Here is a 20,247-nt window from a genome sequence, read left to right on the forward strand (position 1 = left end):
CCATCCTTACTGATGTGAGGTGACATCTCATTGTGGTTTTAATTTGCATTTCTCTGATGACTAGCGATGTGGAGCATCTTTTCATGTGTCTGTTGGCCATCTGAATTTATTGTTTGTAGAAATGTCTGTTCAGCTCCTCTGACCATTTTTTAACTGCATTATTTGCTTTTGGTTTATTGAGGTGTGTGAGCTCTTTATATATATTGGATGTCAACCCTTTATCGGATCTGTCATTTATGAATATATTCTCCCATACTGTAGGGTACCTTTTTGTTCTATTGATGGTGAACTTTGCTGGACAGAAGCTTTTCAGCTTGATACAGGCCCACTTGTTCATTTTTGCTTGCGCTTCCCTTGCCCAGGGAGAAGTGTTCATGAAGAAGTGTCTCATGTTTATGTCCCAGAGATTTTTGCCTATGTTTTTTTCTAAGAGTTTTATGGTTTCATGATTTACATTCAGGTCTTTGATCCATTTTGAATTTACTTTTGTGTATGGGGTTAGACAATGATTCAGTTTCATTCTCTTACATGTAGCTCTCCAGTTTTGCCAGCACCATCTGTTGAAGAGACTGTCATTTCCCCATTGTATGTGCATGGCTCATTTATCTTATAATTATTGACCATATATGTTTGGGTTAGTGTCTGGAGTCTCTAATCTGTTCCACTGGTCTGTGGCTCTGTTCTTGTGCCAGTACCAAATTGTCTTGATTACTGTGGCTTTGCAGTAGAGTTTGAAGTTGGGGAGTGACATCCCCCCCACTTTATTCTTCCCTCTCAGGATTGCTTTGGATATTCGGGGTTTTTGGTGTTTCCATATGAATTTTTGAACTATTTGTTCCAGTTTGTTGAAGAATGCCGTTGGTAATTTGATAGGCATTGCATTGAATCTGTGTATTGCTTTGGGCAGGATGGCCATTTTGACGATATTAATTCTTCCTAGCCAAGAGCATGGGATGAGTTTCCATTTGTTAGTGTCCTCTTTAATTTCTCTTAAGAGTGTCTTATAGTTTTCAGGGTATAGGTCTTTCACTTCCTTGGTTAGGTGTATTCCTATGTATTTTATTATTTTTGATGCAATTGTGAATGGAATTGTTTTCCTGATTACTCTTTCTATTAGTTCATTGTTAGTGTATAGGAAAGCCACAGATTTCTGTGTGTTACTTTTGTATCCTTCAACTTTGCTGTATTCTGATATTTGTTCTAGTAGTTTTGGAGTGGAGTCTTTAGGGTTTTTATGTAAAATATCATGGCGTCTGCAAATAGTGACAGTTTAGCTTCTTCTTTACCAATCTGGATTCCTTGTATTTCTTTTGTTTTGTCTAATTCCCGTGGCTAGGACCTCCAGTACTATGTTGAATAACAGTGGGGAGAGTGGGCATCCCTGTCTTGTTCCGGATCTCAGAGGAAAAGCTTTCAGCTTCTCACTGTTCAGTATGATATTGGCAGTCGGCTTATCATCTACGGCCTTTATTATGTTGAGGTCCTTGCCCTCTATACCCATTTTGTTGAGAGTTTTTATCATGAATGGATGTTGAATTTTTTCAAATGCTTTCTCAGTATCTATGGAGATGATCATAAGGTTTTTGTCCTTCTTTTTATTGATGCGGTGGATGATGTTTATAGATTTTTAAATGTTGTACCATCCTTGCATCCCTGGGATGAATCCCACTTCTTCATGGTGTATGATACTTTGGATGTATTTTTTAATTCAGTATGCTTATATTTAGTATTTTTGCATGCAAGTTCATCAGGGATATTGGTCTGTAATTTTCTTTTTTTGTTGGGCTGTTTGCCTGGTTTTGGTATTAGGGTGATGTTGGCTTCATAGAATGAGTTTGGGAGTATTTTCTCCTGTTCTATTTTTTGGAAATCTTTAAGGAGAATGGGTATCATATCTTCTCTGTATGTCTGATAAAACTCCGAGGTAAATCCATCCGGCCCGGGGTTTTTTCCTTGGGTAGTTTTTTGATTACCGCTTCAATTTCTTTGCTGGTAATTGGTTTGTTTAGACTTTGTGTTTCTTCCTTGGTCAGTCTTGGAAGGTTGTATTTTTCTAGGAAGTTGTCCATTTCTTCTAGGTTTTCCAGCTTCATAGCATATAGGTTTTCATAGTAGTCTCTAATAATACTTTGTATTTCTGTTAGGTCCATCATGATGTTTCCTTTCTCGTTTCTGATTCTGTTGATGTGTGTTGATTCTCTTTTTCTCTTAATAGGTATGGCTAAAGGCTTATCTGTTTTGTTTATTTTCTCAAGGAACCAGCTGTGGGTTTCATTGATTTTTTCTACTGTTTTATTCTTCTCAATTTTATTTATTTCTTCTCTGATTTTTATTATGTCCCTCTTTCTGCTGACTTTAGCCCTCATTTGTTCTTTTTTTCCAATTTTTATAATTGTGACGTTAGACTATTCATTTGGGTTTGTTCTTCCTTCTTTAAATATGCCTGGAGTGCTATATACTTTCCTCTTAAGACTGCTTTCACTGCGTCCCACACATGTTGGGGCTTTGTGTTGTTGTTGTCATTTGTTTCCATATATTGCTTGATCTCTATTTTAATTTGGTCGTTGATCCATTGATTATTTAGGAGCATGTTGTTAAAGCCTCCATGTGTTTGTGGGCCTTTTTATTTTCTTTGTGCAATTTAGTTCTAGTTTTATTCTTTTGTGGTATGAAATGTTGCTTGGTAGAATTTCAATCTTTTTTAATTTACTGAGGCTCTTTTTGTGGCCTAGTATGTGGTCTATTCTGGAGAATGTTCCATGTGCACTTCAGAAGAATGTGCATCCTGTTGCTTTTGGATGTAGAGTTCTATAAATGTCTATTAGGTCCATCTGTTCTAGTGTGTTGTTCAGTGCCTCTGTGTCCTTACTTATTTTCTGTCTGGTGGATGTGTCCTTTGGAGTGAATGGTGTGTTGAAGTCTCTTAAAACGAATGCGTTCTATTTCCTCCTGTAGTTCTGTTAGTATTTGTTTCACATATGCTGGTGCTCCTCCGTATTTGGTGCATATATATTTATAATGGTTATATATCCTCCTGTAGGACTGACCCCTTTATCATTATGTAATGTCCTTCTTTATCTCGTTACTTTCTTTGTTTTTAAATCTATTTTATCTGATACTAGTACTGCAACACCTGCTTTTTTCTCTCTGTTGTTTGCATGAAATATCTTTTTCCATCCCTTTACTTTTAGTCTGTTCATGTCTTTGGGTTTGAGGTGAGTCTCTTGTAAGCAGCATGTAGATGGGTCTTGTTTTTTTTATCCATTCAGTGACTGTATGTCTTTTGATTGGTCCATTCAGTCCATTTACATTTAGGGTGATTATCGATAGGTATGTACTTAATGCCATTGCAGGCTTTGGATTTGTGGTTACCAAAGTTCAATCTTAATTTCCTTACTATCTAAGAGTCTAACTTAATTCACTTAGTATGATGTTACAAACACAATCTAAAGGTTCTTTGCTATTTCTCCCCCTTTTTCTTCCTCCTCCATTCTTTCTATATTAGGTATCATATTCTGTATTCTTTGTCTATCCCTTGATTGACTTTGGGGATAGTTAATTTAATTGTGCATTTGCTTTGTAATTAGCTGTTCAACTTTCTTTACTGTGGTTTTATTACCTCTGGTGACAGCTGTTCAACCTTACGAACACTTCTATCTATAGCAGTCCCTCCAAAATAGACTATAGAGATGGATTGTGGGAGGTAAATTCTCTAAGCTTTTGCTTATCTTGAAATTGTTTAATCCCTCCTTCAAAGTTAAATGATATTCTTGCTGGAAAAAATAATTTTGGTTCCAGGCCCTTCTGCTTCATGCCTTTAAATACATCATGCCACTCCCTTCTGGCCTGTAAGGTTTCTGCTGAGAAGTCTGATGTTAGCCTGATGGGCTTCCTTTGTATGTGGATCTTATTTCTGTCTCTGGCTGCTTTTAACAGTCTGTCCTTATCCTTGACCTTTCCCATTTTAATTACTATGTGTCTTCGTGTTGTCTTCCTTGGGCCCCTTGTGTTGGGAGATCTGTGGATCTCCATGGCCTGAGAGACTATCTCCTTCCCCAGATTGGGGAAGTTTTCAGCAACTACCTCCTCAAAGACACGTTTTATCCCTTTCTCCCTCTCTTCTTCTTCTGGTATCACTATAATGCGAATATTGTTCCGTTTAGTTTGGTCAGATATTTCTCGCAATATTCTTTCATTTCTCGAGATCCTTTCTCCTTTCTGTGCCTCAGCTTCTTTGTATTCCTCTTGTCTAGTTTCTATTTCATTTATCGTCTCTGCCACCATATCCAACCTGCTTTTAATACCCTCCATCATAGTCTTCAACGCTTGGATCTCTGACCTGAATTCATTTCTGAGTTCTTGGATATCTTTCCGTACCTCCATTAGAATGTTGATGATTTTTATTTTGAACTCCCTTTCAGGAAGAGTCACGAGGTCCATATCATTTAAATCTTTCTCTGGAGTTGTATTAGTCATTTTACTCTGGATGAGGTTTCTTTGGCATTGCATATTTGTACATGGCACCCTCTAGTATTCAGAAGCTCTATTCTGGAGCTGCTCAGCACTGAAGGAATGTCAGGCGTCGCAGAGGAGTGCTATTGCTGCCTGGGTGGAGGAAAGAACTGTTCCCGGCTTCCCAGCTGCTGTGCCTGTCTCCGCTGCCTGAACCAGTGGGCCAAGCACAGAGATATGCTTTTGTGCCAGAGCAGCCGAATATGGATCCCTGCTTTCCACAGGCGGCCGGAATCCCTGTCTCCCCAGGAACTCCACCGGTCCGAGCTTTCCAATCCCGTAATTAGAAGAGTATGATGAAAACACCATGAAATGTAGGTTTGTGCTCCCAGAGCAGATCTCTGGAGCTAGGTATTCAGCAGTCACAAGCCTTCCACTCCCTCCCTGCTCCATTTCTCTTCCTCCTGCCGGTGAGCTGGGGTGAGGGAAGGGCTCGGGTCCTGCCAAGCCACAACTCTAGTACATTTCCCTGTTCAGCGAGATCTGCTCTTTTCTCCAGGTGTATGCAGTCTGGCGCCGGCCTCTTTCTTGTTGCTGTCTCAGGATTAGTTGCGCCAACTATATTTTCTTGTTATATCCAGTTTTAGGAGGAAGCCTCTGTCTCTCCTCTCATGCAGCCATCTTTAATCCTCTCCCTCTTCTACTGTATTTTGTCCATAGAAATAGTAAATGGTACCTGGAGACTACCATGGCTAGCTCCACAAAATCATAAAAAAATCTACACTAAAGTTCAAAAACTTTGCATTTACAATGGAGTGGAAAGTTTAAAGCCCTTATACATAAAAAAATGAACAAAGGATTTTATCTTAATGCTTACATTTCAGAAAAAGCAGTTTTAAGAATAGCCACAAGTAAAAAAAACTTCTAGACATTCTTACAAGTGCTTTGTGGGATTTGAATATTGAAGATAACAGTTCTTTGTTATGTTGAATGTCACTAGGATTACCCTGGTTTATCAGCCATCATTACAATGTTATTTTACTGGGGAAGAGGGATGTATAAAAGAACAAGGGAAGTAGTGTGTGCAAGGTAAACTGCCTGCCTGAAATGAAATGAAATCAATTGAGAGGAGCAGAAAGGGAAAGGGTAGAGAGAACCCTATCCAAACTCAATCCCCGAGATAGAACAAAAGAAATTCTGAAGAAATGACATGCAATTTCCAGCATGGACTACAAACTGGGGCCCTCAGACCAAAGCTTGATTGGTGGCAGCTATCAGCCAGAGCTTTAACGTGTTGAAGAACGACAAGGGCAAGCAAGAGAGCACTGGCAATCCAGCCAATGAGGCCACACTCAAATACTTTTCGTTTCATATGTGAATCAGAACAAACATTCAAAAAGTAACAATAATATGATAGTTAGATCTGATAGAAGATCCACCCAGTTCCATTTAAAACTAAAAGAGTAATCCCCTAGGTTATATTATGCATAGTTCTTCTGAGAGTTCTTATTTAACCCACTTAAGATTTCAATTGTAAACAAGATCAAAGTTAACCAAGAAGTCACACACTTGTATCAAACACAGGAACGAAAAAAATTAAGTATCCTAGTGCTTTTAGGAAAGAGTCTTTTTTTACGTTCTTATACTTTTTCAGTGAACTGATTTATTCAAAAAGAAGGCATTTTATCAACCTCAGAAACCTTATGAACGATCTTACAATTTTATAAGCAGGAGGAACTGGAAAATAACTTTGGGAATGTGAGCTTACAAATGTTAAATCTTACAACAGATCTAACTCAAATGACAGGGGGAAAATGGTTCATTCATTTGTTTCAAGTCTTCCCATTTGAATGCTTTCCATTAAAAAATTCAAATATTCTTTAAAAAGTATATACTTTCATATATTTCATCAAGGTAATATTTTGATTAAAGTAAACATTTCTATAGAAGTATTTTCTATTCTTAATCATCTATTCACAAAAGCATAATTTAAATAAAATTAATTTTATCCAATAATTTTTCTCTAAAATAGAACACTTGTTATAAATCATTTTTTCCAGATTGAAAAAATGTCATGGTTCCCACCCACAATGAAAGCTACACAGGAAAATTCTTTAAACATAATGGACATAATTGTTTTGTTTTTGCCCCACCTTTTCTAAATCTAAATTTCTTAAAGGCCTAATTTTAAATTAATGAGTGTTAAATAGTAAAGTCCTTTAAAATTAAAGTTCACATCCTAGTTAATTACATAACATTTTACTAATAAACAGTATTTGTGATGTGCGTAAACAATTCCTTTGCTTTTAACGTTTTCCATGACAACTGCCTTTAACAAGATCCCCAGATACCACCTAAACATAACCAGCTTTAGTAAAAACACTGAACCTCAGTTTCTGGAAATTTCCTTGTGCAAACAATATCAAAACAGTTTTCCTTTCCATGCTAGCTTTTCTCTTCTGTTTATGACTGATAGCTAGTTTATATAATTTTTAATACAGCTAGCAACTGTTGAAATGTAGCTAAATATTCCATGTCATAATTATAAAGTCAAGCAATATCATTATGACTATTATACAGGTTAATGACATCCATATAGAGATTTCTAGTCTTACGGTTTTAATCCTAACTGTAATATATTCATATAAAAGCTTTATATAGTGTGAACTATCTTATAGCTTTGTTTTCGTTTGCAACAATTTAATGGAAAACAATATTTATTAATTTTGGCCAAGCCAAACATAACAGCTTTGATACTCTTGAAAGTCTTACCTCTATAAGATGAACAATCATGGCTTTTATTTTCACTCAGGACACGGCATAAATGCAAACTAGAATAAACCAGAAATAATATTTATTAATTTCAATACTACCACAGATGTCTTTAAAGAGAAAGTCATTTCAACTAAAAATATCTGGAAATATATATGTTAAATCCATAATAAAACAAATCTAAAAACCCTAACTGGTCAGAACTGACGGACACTAGTGAATCAATTGATTATTTTGAAAACTGGTAAATAAAAACCAAGTACTTACTCTGCCTTTCATATATGAACCAACAGTTGATAAGAAATGTCTCTGTATTGAAGTATTTCAGCTAATAAAAAAATGCTAGAACTAGAACATCATCATTTTAAATCCCTAAAAATTGAAGAATATACACAGGCATCTAGCAATGGCTATTCACATCATAAGAGACAATCTGACATTAGTGCCTCCTGATCCTAATGAATTAACACACCACCCACCTGTGAAGTTGTCTTTTTTTAAAAAAGGCATGAACCTAAATTCAGACTATGGGAAACTCTACGGTACAATAACCCAATCTCTTCAACAAATACATTGCAAGGAAAAATAGAAGATAGTGGGGAATCTTTAGGGTAAAAAAGGCTTAAGGGATGTATCAATCACAATGTATGGATCCTTACTTGGATCCTGTTTCAAGCAAGTATTTTTAAAATTTACATTTATGAGTCAATTATAATATTTTATAGACTCTTTATCTTTAAAAGACAGACGCTGAAATACTTACAGATGAAATATTTACCTCAGTAGAATGGGAAAATGGGTGATGGGGTTACAGATGAAACAAGCAGTTGATAACTATTAAAGCTGGTTGATGATTTCACGGGGGATATACCATCCTACTTCCTCATATGTTTAGAAATTTTTTTCAATAATAAAGTTTAAAAACAAAAACTGAAAATCTGAAAAAAAATACTTGTATTTTTAATACTTCCTCATTAGAGTAAGTAAAGTAAAGAAAGATATACAGGATACAGTGAAGAGGTATACTTAAATGGAATCCTAGAAAGAAGAGAGAAAACAGGGCAAAAATAATATTTGAAGGAATTAAAAGCCAGTAATTAGAATTCAGTTTTCCAGAACTGAAGTGAAATCCACATCTGGACATGACATTGTAAAACTTGTTTTATCTAAGGTAAGAAAAAGACAAAATCATTTAAGCACCTAAGGAAAAAAAAGACAATATTATCAACATGACTTCTCAAAAAGAACACAATGCCAGAGATTATTAAAGATGCATTCAAGGTGCTAAAATGAAGTATCTGCCAACCTAAAATTCTGTACCCAAAAAACACAATTCTAAGGGAAGGTAAAGACTGAACTTCACACTAGAAGAAATGCTTAAGGAGATACTTTAGACAGTATAAAAATGATCCCAGATAGAACCTTACAGTTGCAGCAAGATGATGATGAGGAAAAAACCTGGCAAGTACATGGATAATTCTAAGTGAATATTAACTTCAATAATAATAATAGTGTTTTGTGGTATTTAAACATGTAGTATTAAGTATATAAAGAGAATATATAAATGGAAAAATAATATTGAAATACATCAAGACTAATGCAGGTTTATCCCAAATATTTGTTCTAATTAATTCATCACATTAAACAGAGTTTTTAAAATTACATGATAGTTTCATAGATGCATAAAAACACTTGATAAAATTCAATATCCATTCACTATTATTTTTAAGACACTTAGAAAACCGGTAGTTCAGTGTGCTTCACAAACTTCCTGATCCAGAGACAGTTCCCGGAGTTCTGTGAGGTCAAAACTATATCCATAATACCAAGACTTCATTTTCCTTTTTTGCTGTTTACATTTACACTAATTGTTCAAAAACAAAGGAAGGCAGGACTCCAGGCACCTTAAAATGTATCAGGGCAGTAGCACCAAACTGTTTCATTGATTCATTGTGATAAAGAAATCAGAGAATAAAGCCAGTCTCAGGTACGATGCAAACTGTTTCATTTTATTTTTCATGACCATTCACAAAAAAAGCCAACTTCACTTAAGAATGTCCTTGATGGAAGTGACATCAGCAAGACGGCAGAACAGGAAGCCCCAGGTCTTCCTTCCTCCCTCAGAAACACCTGTTCAACAATACCCATACCAATTCCCTTTATGAGAACTCAGAAATCAGTTAAAGAGGCTCCTGCACCCCAGGTGCTACTAAACCAGCTGCATCAAAGATGGTAGGAAAATTCATGACACCCATAGTCCCTCCTCCCAGCACAGCACCACACAACTGGAAGTAAACTGGCCTCCAAATTTCTCCTGGGGAGGGAAAGAAGACTGGACTTTACATCTAACATCCTAACTTGGCAGGGAGGGGAGGGGAGTGCGGGGCCTGCTTGAGGGACTAGCTTCTTTCTCCACTTCTTGGAGCACAGACAAGAACTGGCACACCCTAGGTGCCTGGGGCCTACTGAGAACTAAAAAAGGAGTTGGGTGGTTAACTACAGATCCAGAGAACCCACGGGACAACAAACAGACCAATACAGCTCAGCAACTTCTCCCTCATGGGAGAAAGGGAAGACTGGTGGCTGTGTCCAACATTTCAGTTTTCTGTGGGACTGCCTGTGGGGCTGGTCTCTTATCTAGCCTGACTTAGGGCGCTAACAGTACCTGGCATACTCTAGCTATCTGGGGGCCACTAGGAACAAAAAGAGCTGGGTAGTGTGCTCCTTCACAGGACCCATGGTACAGAAGATGCAAGAGAGAACAAGCCTCCAGGGCAGGAAGAAAAAACTGGAAAATCCCTCTGATTTGGAATCTACATATACAGGTACAGAGAAGACAGACCCAGAGAAAAGGCTGGCGAAGCCCCCACAATCTACAGCCAGGCTGACTAGTAAAGGCCTTTCTCTGTACTCAGCCAGAACGTAAAGACTGGAAGAGAGGAGTGTTTTTTCAAATGCAATGATACCAACAAAAAATTACAAGGAACATAATAGAAACAGGGGAAACAGTCCAATAAAAATAACGAAATAAGTCTGAAGAAACTGACACTAAAGATAGAGGTATATGAATTATCCAATAAAAAATTTGAATTACTCATCATAAAGATGCTCAACAAGCTAAGAAAAATGATACATGAACAAAATGAGAATTTCAACAAAAGGACTATCCAGACAGACAGACAGACAGACAGACACACACACACACACACACACACACACACACACACACACACACACACAAAAGAATGAAACAGATTATGGACAATCACATGCCAAAGAATGAAACTGGACACTTATGTCATACACAAAAATCAACTCAAAATGGATTAAATACATCAACATAAGACCTGAAACTGTATGCCTAGGAAAACAGCACAAGGAGAAAGGTTCACGACACTTGTCTTGTCAATGACTTCTTGGTTATGACACCAAAAGCAGATGCAACAAAAGCAAAAACAGACAAGTGGGACATCAAACTAAAAATTGGGTGCACAGCAACAGAATGAAAAGGCAACCTATGGAATGGAAGAAAATATTTGCAAACTATACATCTGAGAAGGTGTTGATATCCAAATTATATGAGGAACATCTACAACTCAATAGCAAGAAAAAAACATTAAAAATTTGGCAAAGATCAACAGAGGTGAGGCTTGGAGCCTCACCCCCCCCGTTCTGAGAGAAATCTTCTGCATATGTGGATGTTTTATTGCCCTTGTCCTGCTTGGATTAACACATAGTCTACAGGCACACACCTGATCATCTACATTTGCTCTCTTACAACACTAAACTATGTTTTCTACCTTTATCTTGTATCTACCTACCACTTCAGCATTAAAAATAATAATAATAAAGAGAGAAATGTGGTATCCACATATAAATCAAGTATAAAAATCAAATGAGTATTCATATTTGAACTGTTTATAGTTCATAATGCATGAGCAAAACCAAAAGTTTCTGTGATGACTGCCCTTGTACGGCTCACCATGTAACTTATTCAATATGTAAGAATTTGTTCTCCATGTAAGAACTTGTTCGTTATGCCTCAGAAGATTGGAGACTGACGAAAATTAGGCTTGGGGTGGATTAATGATTGTGCATTGAGCATTGACTCCCCTATACAGAATTTTATTGTTGTTAACAACCATTTGATCAATAAATATGAGAGATGCCCTCACAACAGCAACAAAAAAGTACACACTTCCAATTGTAAAATAAATAAGTAATCAGGATGTAATGTATAGCATAAGGAATATAGTCAAAATATGGTAATAACTTGGTATGGTGATAGCTGGTACCTAGAATTATCATGTATATAAATGTTGAATCACTGTGTTGTACACCTGAAACTAATGTAATGTAATACTGTGTGTCAACTACCCTTCAATAAAAAATAATTATCTACCAAAAAAAAAAAAAGTTTGGCAAAGAATTTGAATAAACATTTATCCAAAGATATACTAATGGCCAATAGGTATATGAAAAGATGTTCATCACCACATCAAAGAAATGCAAATCAAAACCACAATAACTTATCACTTCACATTTGCAAGGATGGCCATTATAAAAATTTTTTATAAAAACAGTAACGACACATAATAAAGGACTGTTCCTCAAAATATAAAAGGAAACCTTAAAACTCAACAATAAGCCAAACCAATTTAAAAATGGACAAAGCCCTTGACACCTCATCAATACACAAATGGAAAATAAGCATATGAAAAGATGCTCCAAATGTCATTAGGGAAATGTAAATTAAAACAACGAGACACCACTATACAGTTAGTAGAATGGCCAAAACTGGAACAATGTCAACACCAAATGCTGGTGAGGATGTGGTGCAACAGGAACTCTCAATTATTGCTAGAGGGAATGAAAGTGGTATAGCCACATTGGAAGACATTTTGGTGGTTTCTTAAACTAAGCATACTCTACTTTAGGATGTGGCAATCCCACTTCTTGGTATTTACCCAAAGGAGGTGAAAACTTCTGTCTACAGAAAAACCTGCACACCGATCTTTAAAGAGGCTTCATACATAACTTCCAAAATTTGAAAATAACAAACAAGTCCTTCAGTAGGTGATTAGATAAACAAACTGGTACATCCACACAATGCAATATTATTCAGCACCAAACAGACATGAGCTATCAAGTCATGAAAAGACATGGAGAAATCTCAAACGCACATTACTAAGTGAAAAAAGCCAACCTGAAAAGGCTACGTATTTTATATTTCCAACTACATGGCATTCTGGCTGAGGCAAAACTATGGAGACAGTAAAAAGATGAGTGGTTGCCAGGAGGTGGAGGTAGGAGAACAGATGAATAGGTAGAACACAGAGGATTTTTAGGGCAGTGAAAATACTCCAATACTATAATGATGGATGCACATCATCAGACATTTGTCCAAACCCACTGAATGTACATCAACAGTGAAGTAAAAGGTTAAACTATGAACTTTGGGTGATTATAATGTGTCAATGTAGGTTCACAATTCTGATGTACTGAATGTTGATAATGGAGCAAGCTATACATATGGTGGGGGCAAGGAGTAAATAAGAAATTTCTGTACCTTCCTCTCAATTTTTCTGTGAACCCAAAACTGCTTTAAAAATTCAATTCTTAAAGAAAAGGCATTGGGAAAGATGTGCAGACATTGGAATCCTTGTGAACTGCTGGTGGGAATGTGAAATGGATGGTGCAGCCACTACAGAAAATAGTATGGAAGCTACTCAAAGAATTAAAAAATAGAACTACCACACAATCCAGCAATCCCACTTCTGGGTATTCATACATAAGAGTTGAAATCAGTATCTCAAAGAGTTATTCGCACTCCCAAGTTCACTGCAGCATCATTCATAGTAGCCAAGAGGTAAAAACTACCCAAATGTCCATCAACAGATGAATGTATAATGAAAATGTAGATTATACATATGATGGAATATTATCCAGTCATTAAGAAAGAAACCCAATCATATACCAAAACATGGATGATCCCTGAGACTGAGTGAAATCAGTCACAGAACAATAAATACTGTATGATTCTACTTATATGAGGATCTAAAGTAGTCAAAATCATAGTAGCAAAAAGCAGAATTTCAGTTGCTGCTAGGCAGTTAAGGGCAAAGAGAAATGGGGGAGTTGCTCAATGGGCATAAAACTTCAGTCATGCAAGATGAAAAAGATCTATAGGTCTGTAATACAACACCACACTGTTTACTTAAAAAACTGTTAGGGATTGATCTGTTATGGGTTTTATCTACAATAAAGAAAATGTCTTTCAGTGTAGCACAGAGAAGACAAGTAGTGACTCTGTGGCATCTTACTACACTGATGGACAGCAACTTCAATGGGGTGTGGGGGGACTTGATAAAATGGGTGAGTGTAGCAACCACATTGTTTTTCATGTGAAACCTTCATAAGAGTGTATATAAATGACACCTTAATAAAAAAGAAAAAAAAGAAAATGTCTTTAATGCAGTAAAAATTATTAATTTTATTAAATCTTCAGCCCTAAAAACGTCTTTTTTAGTACATTTTTAATTTCTATGTAATGAAATGGAAATTACATAAAGAATTTCTGCTGCACATCAAAATACTGTTATTGTCTCCAGGAAAATCACTTATGCAATATTTGAATTGTGAGCTGAACTAGCTGCTTTCACAGAATACCATTTTTACTAGAAAGAACTGATAAACTATGGTTATTCAGACTTGGCTCTTTCGCAGACATTTTCTCAAAAAGGAACTTCAAGGAAAGCAAATGAGAGTATTTGTTGCCAATGATAAAAGGTAAGGTTTCAAACTAAAACTGGAATTTTGGAAAACTTGTATCTGCAGCCATGGATTTGTTCCCAGATGGTAACAACTTTCCTGATTAGTTCAATGTGTTTTTTTAATGTAATACGATGTACTGTGTCAGTATTTGAAAGAGCTGCATCATTCAGTGAACCGGTATTTTCCAAAGGACTGATAAGTGATGTTGCAAAATAATGCATGGGTAGAAGACACCCAGTAGAAGAGAGACAAATGCATTTAAATTTAACAAAGTACACAAAGTTCACAGATGTGGTTTTGGATCTGGCATTACAACAAACCATTAAGAACCTACCACTAGACAAATTTTAACATGGTATCAAAGAAGGGTATCTACAATTATCTCAAAAGGGTATTAAATTCCTTCTGCCAACAACTATCAGTGTGAGGGTGGATTTTCTTCATATATATCAATGATAATGTATTGCTGCTCCCACTTCCCAGCAGACGTGAAATCAATTCTAGTTAGGTAAAACCTAAAAATGAAAAGCAAAATAATGTGTTTCCAGAAAATCATAAGAGGATTAAGTTCACTAATGTTGGAATGGGGAAAGACTGCTAAACACAAAAGAGTACTAATCATACTGCAAAAGTCTGATAAACTGGGCCACATTAAAACGAGTAACTTCTGTTCTTCCAAAGTCACTATTATAAAAGCAGAAATGCTAGCCAAAGAATAACAACATATTTGCCACACACAATGTAACCGACAAAGGGCACAAATACAGACTACATAAAAACTACAAATCAATGTGAGAAATGCAAAACAATCCAACAAAAAAGTGGGAAAAAGATATAAATAGGCCTTTTACAAGAAACCGGAAATCTAAATGACCAATAACATATAATAAGATGCCCATGAAAATAAAAGTCCCAATAAAATACCATTACATACTTATCATATTGACCAAAAATTTCAAGTCTGACAATATTAAATGTTAGCCAGGATGTGAAGCAAAGTAAACTGTCTGTCATACACTGCTGATGGGAGTACATTTTGAACTAGTTTGACAGTATCCACCAGACCTGAAGTTAATCACAATCTAGAACCCAGTAATTGTACACCTCAATATATACCTAACAAAACACACAATGTGTACACCAAGATACTTGAATAAGAATGCTCCTATTAGTCATGGACATACAATGGGGAAATGACAGCCTCTTCAACAGATGGTGCTGGCAAAACTGGACAGCTACATGTAAGAGAATGAAACTAGATCATTGTCTAACCACATACACAAAAGTAAATTTGAAATGGATCAAAGACCTGAGTGTAAGTCATGAAACCATAAAACTCTTAGAAAAAAAAATAGGCAAAAATCTCTTGGACAAAAACATGAGCGACTTCTTCATGAACATATCTCCCCGGTAAGGGAAACAAAAGCAAAAATGAACAACTGGGACTACATCAAACTAAAAAGCTTCTGTACAGCAAAGGACACCATCAATAGAACAAAAACTTGTCCTACAGTATGGGAGAATATATTCATAAATGACAGATCCGATAAAGGGTTGACATCCAAAATATATAAAGAGCTCATGCACCTCAACAAACAAAAAGGCAAATAATCCAATTAAAAAATGGGCAGAGGAGCTGAAGAGACAGTTCTCCAAAGAAATTCAGATGGCCAACAGACACATGAAAAGATGCTCCACATCACTAGTCATCAGAGAAATGCAAATTTAAAGCACAATGAGATATCACCTCACACAAGCAAGGATCACCACCAACCAAAAGACAAACTACAACATATGTTGGCAAGGTTGTGAGGAAAGGGGAACCCTCCTACACTGTTGGTGGGAATGTAAATTAGCTCAACCATTGTGGAAAGCAGTGTGGACGTTCCTCAAAAAGCTCAAAATAGAAATACCATTTGACCCAGGAATTGCACTTCTAGGAATTTACCCTAAGAATACAGCAGCCCAGATTGAAAAACACACATGCACCCCTATGTTTATCGCAGCACTATTTACAATAGCCAAGAAATGGAAGCGACCTAAGTGTCCATCAGTAGATGAATGGATAAAGAAGATGTGGAACATACACACGATGGAATATTATTCAGCCATAAGAAGACAACAAACCCTACCATTTGCAACAACATGGATGGAGCTAGAGGGTATTATGCTCAGTGAAATAAGCCTGGCAGAGAAAGACAAGTACCAAATGATTTCACTCATATGTGTTCCCCACACCACCTCACTGAACTTGTCACTTACAGAAGACTTCAAACGCTACCCCCCTGCCGAATCCTAACCCTTCAAACATCCCTCATTGAAGATCCCCCTCTTACCTTTTAAACCTGCCCCCCTCACAATCTAGCCAAACTTCTATCTACACAACACCCATCCCCTTACACTCCCATTCTTGCATGCAACTCCTAAGCAAGTGAGTCCCTCACCCCGCACATCTGCAGGAGGGAGCCCTCCCTCAAGCCGATTACACCTGGTTCATGGACAGGAGCTCTTTTACCCATAACCACACACCCGCATTGCAGGATATGCAGTAGTATCTCTCACTGAAGTTACTGAGGCCCAAACCCTTCCTTCCAACACCACTAACCAGCAAGCCGAACTTATTGCTATAACTAGAGCCTTTACTGTTGCCAGTGATTCTTCTCTTACAATCTACACTGACTCCAAGTATGCCTTCCACATTTTTCTCTCCCATGCAGCCATCTGGAAAGAGAGGGGCCTCCTTACCACAAAAGGGACCTCAATCACAAACCGCCCTCACATCACCACACTTCTCAAAGCATCACAGCTCCCAAAAGCTATAGGCCTAGTCCATTGCAAAGCACACCAAACAGACCAATCCACCACCTCTGGGTAATAACCAAGATGATGAAGCAACAAAAAAGGCAACCCTAACAGCAGCAAAACTCCTCTTCACCACTCCCAAAAATACCCCTCTTCAATCCCTATGCCTCAATCCCTTTTTACCTACTTACATAAACTATTTCATGCAGATGCACACATTTCAGCAGTACGTGAAACCTTTCATCCCCCTCTCACCGAACAGTATCAAATTCCTACAGCATCTCGCCTCATCGTGTGAAGTTTGCTAAAAAACCAGTCCTAATACCTCATCTCACAAACCCACTTTTGCCTCCCACCAAGCCTGAGGGAATCTGCCAGGCTCCTACTGGCAAACTGATTTTACTCACATGCCCTCGATAGAAAACACAAATACCTCCTAGTCCGAGTAGACACATTTACCGGCTGGGCTGAAGCCTTCCCCACTACCAGTAAGAAAGCCTCTACTGCGTCCAAACTCCTCCTCAGTGATATCATCCCTCGTTTCGGCATTCCCACATTCATACAATCAGATAATAGCCCAGAATTCGTTTCCGAAATTACCCAATCCCTAGTCCAATCACTTGGCATTCCCTGGCATTTCCACATCCCATATCACCCCCAATCCGCAGGAGAAGTAGAAAGAACGAACAGGACTCTAAAGAGTATACTCACCAAACTATCCCTCGAACTTCACCTAGACTGGATTCAACTCCTTCCTCTCACACTCTTGAGATTACGTAGCTTACCAAAAAAACCCACCCTCCTATCTCCCTTCCAGCTCCTATACGTAAGGCCAGTCTTCCCTCCAGGAATCCTTCCAGCGCCCCTCAACTGCCCCCCACCTACATGACACCTCTTCTCCAACTTATAAGAAACCTCCTATGGTCTCGTGCCAACTTTCTCACTCCTGCCCCAGTGCAGCATTCCATGAACACCTATCACATAGGCGACAGAGTTTCTATCACCCCTCCTCATAAAAAACATAACCCCCTAACCCCCAAATAATGGCAGGGCTCCTACCAAGCCATACTCACAACCTCCACAGCAGTAAAGTTAGCCAACTTTCCATACTGGCTCCATAACTCTCATGTCAAACCTTACCAGTCCTCTCCTCCCCACTCTCATCCCACAGACCTTCATTCAATTACTTCTACTGGACCGTTGACCCTCAAACTCAAGAAGATCCGCTCCACTCCTCGTGCACCCATCGCCGAAGAATAAACACTCTCGTGCGTCCTCCTATCCTGAAAGAAAGATGCCATCTAGCCTAATCTCATCCCTCCTTCTCACTCTTCTCATTCACACATCCATCCCAAAACACTGTACTTCCCCCCCTGGCCAGTACACCTTTGAAGTCTGGAAACTTCACGATGGAGAAAAAATTAAACTCTTAAATTCCTCCTCATGTCCTCTCTCAAACTGCCCATCTATCTCCCTAACCTTTAATGACCTCGAAACCTGCGTAGACCATAGCTGTCCTCTTTCTGCCCACAACATCTTTGCCAGGTATCTTTGCTTCGCAGAAGACCAAGACTCCGCCTTCTGCAAAAGTGATCCCAACGGGTGGGTGGGGTGCCCCTCGTGGAGCTGTAAATAGCACTACTCCTACCCCACTGTAAAACAAACTGGAGCCTGGGGAATAAATCCCACCCGCCTGTGTCATCTAATAATCAACCCAATGTCACCTTCACCATTAACAACTCCACATCCTGACACTCAGACCGAATCACAGCAGTAGGCCTCCACAACGCCAACCCCCCCGACGGGAGAGGGAAAATTATCATCACAAAAACGCTGCAGCAGTTGCGCACAGACACCGAGTCCGATTAGTCGGGGCGAGCCTCATCACAGCTATGACAGCTGCTGGGCTACCATCAGGGTGTCTAGCCCACTCGTTATTATCCTCCCACCGTTTCACTCAAGACCTCTTAGACCTCACCAACAAGCTAGCAAGTACTGTAGAAGTCACTGCTCAATCCATTCAGTCTCTTCAACTCCAACTTTCCTCTCTAGCAGAAGTTACCCTACAGAATAGGAGGGCCTTAGATCTCCTAACTGCAGAAAAAGGTGGAACATGCCTCTTATTACAAGAGTGCTGCTACTATGTTAACCAATCAGGTAAAATTGAATACAATATCTAGCAGCTAACTAACCTCTCAAAAGAACTCCTTAATAAGAGAAGAAATCCCAATAGCAGCCCGAGATGGCCTTTTTCTGACCATTTTCTAAATATTCTCTTACCTCTTCTCTCACCCCTACTAGCTGTTTGCGCCCTACTCCTACTAGCCCCCTGCTTCCTCAACTGCCTCCGAGCCTTACTCCTTACTCAAATCTCTAAAATCACCAATGAAACCATCAACCAAATGCTGACCCAAGACTACTAACGGTTAAAGACTCAAGAAGACCAGATGCACAGAGACTCAGACACGGGCGCCACCTCCAATTGCTGAGAGACCTTCGAGTGCAGACTTACACACCATCCCTCCACTTCTCTTTTCTTCTTTTCCATACCAAAAGAGAACTTTACACCAGCAGAGAACCTCCGTCCTAAACCCGCAAGAAGTAGCTAAGAAAACACGATCCCGACCATTTTTCCCACTACCAATACTCCCTCTCAGAATACCATCAACAAACAGTGGGAATGTAATGAGAACACCCACATCCGAGAGCCAGCTGCCAAGAAAAACAGCCCCAACAAACTTGTTTCCATTTCCCTGTAAGGCAACGCTTCTCAGAAAACACCTGACCTACTTCCTCTCCTCAAGAGAGTATATAGGCCAGGGAGCCCCTACCCTAGCTGCTGCTCTCATTTCAGCTCTGAGGCAGCCACTTTTGTCTTTGCAGATAATAAACCCTGTTGCGAGCCCTGTGCCTGCTGTCTCTTCTGTCCGCCACCTCGGGGGTCGCAGGAAAAGACTTTTACGGGAATTTCAGGAGACCAGGGAAGGAAGGAGGTCAGCGGCGGTGACCAGCACCGCTCCTCTCCGAGTTCGAAACAACAATACAACCATCCCCGCCCGTTGCGCGATGGGGGAAGGAGCACTGCCACCCCTCTCCCAACCTCCCAGCACAGGTGAGAGCGTAGTTGACGCCCCGGCCCGTGCCCGCCTCCAACCTGGACACTCACAATTCGCCTCTCCCTGATTTCTCCCAGTTCTTTATCCACTCGACAGGAAGCAGGACAGCAGCACCCACCATCTTCCCCGGACTAGTAGCAGCAGAAGCCCGGATATGTAGCAAGGGAGCGAAGGGTCAAAGGTAAGCACCGTCTACGTGGAATGCTGGGAGTATAGAAATCGGTTTTCGGTTTCCCGCACCACTATCCTCCTCACCCGCGGAATTCTGAGGCCCAACCGCCAGCGTGGCGGCTGAGATGTGTGGGTTTCCACGCGGACTGCACCGGCCGCG

General features: G+C 39.0%; 1 protein-coding gene across 1 annotated transcript in view; it reads right to left on the reverse strand.

The window, feature by feature from the left end:
• LOC130682650 (THO complex subunit 2-like) overlaps window positions 1-20,037 on the reverse strand; it is a 105,457-nt gene extending 85,420 nt beyond the window's left edge. Inside the window, exons 1-2 of the mRNA XM_057497496.1 lie at window positions 19,967-20,037; window positions 7,225-7,283 (exon numbers count right to left, since the gene is read on the reverse strand). Coding sequence (XP_057353479.1) covers window positions 7,225-7,283; window positions 19,967-20,037 — 130 coding nt within the window. The remainder of the gene's footprint in view (window positions 1-7,224; window positions 7,284-19,966) is intronic.
• Between the last annotated feature and the right edge of the window lie 210 nt (window positions 20,038-20,247).

This window comes from Manis pentadactyla, chromosome 2 (assembly GCF_030020395.1).
Source record: "Manis pentadactyla isolate mManPen7 chromosome 2, mManPen7.hap1, whole genome shotgun sequence".
NCBI lineage: Eukaryota > Metazoa > Chordata > Mammalia > Pholidota > Manidae > Manis > Manis pentadactyla.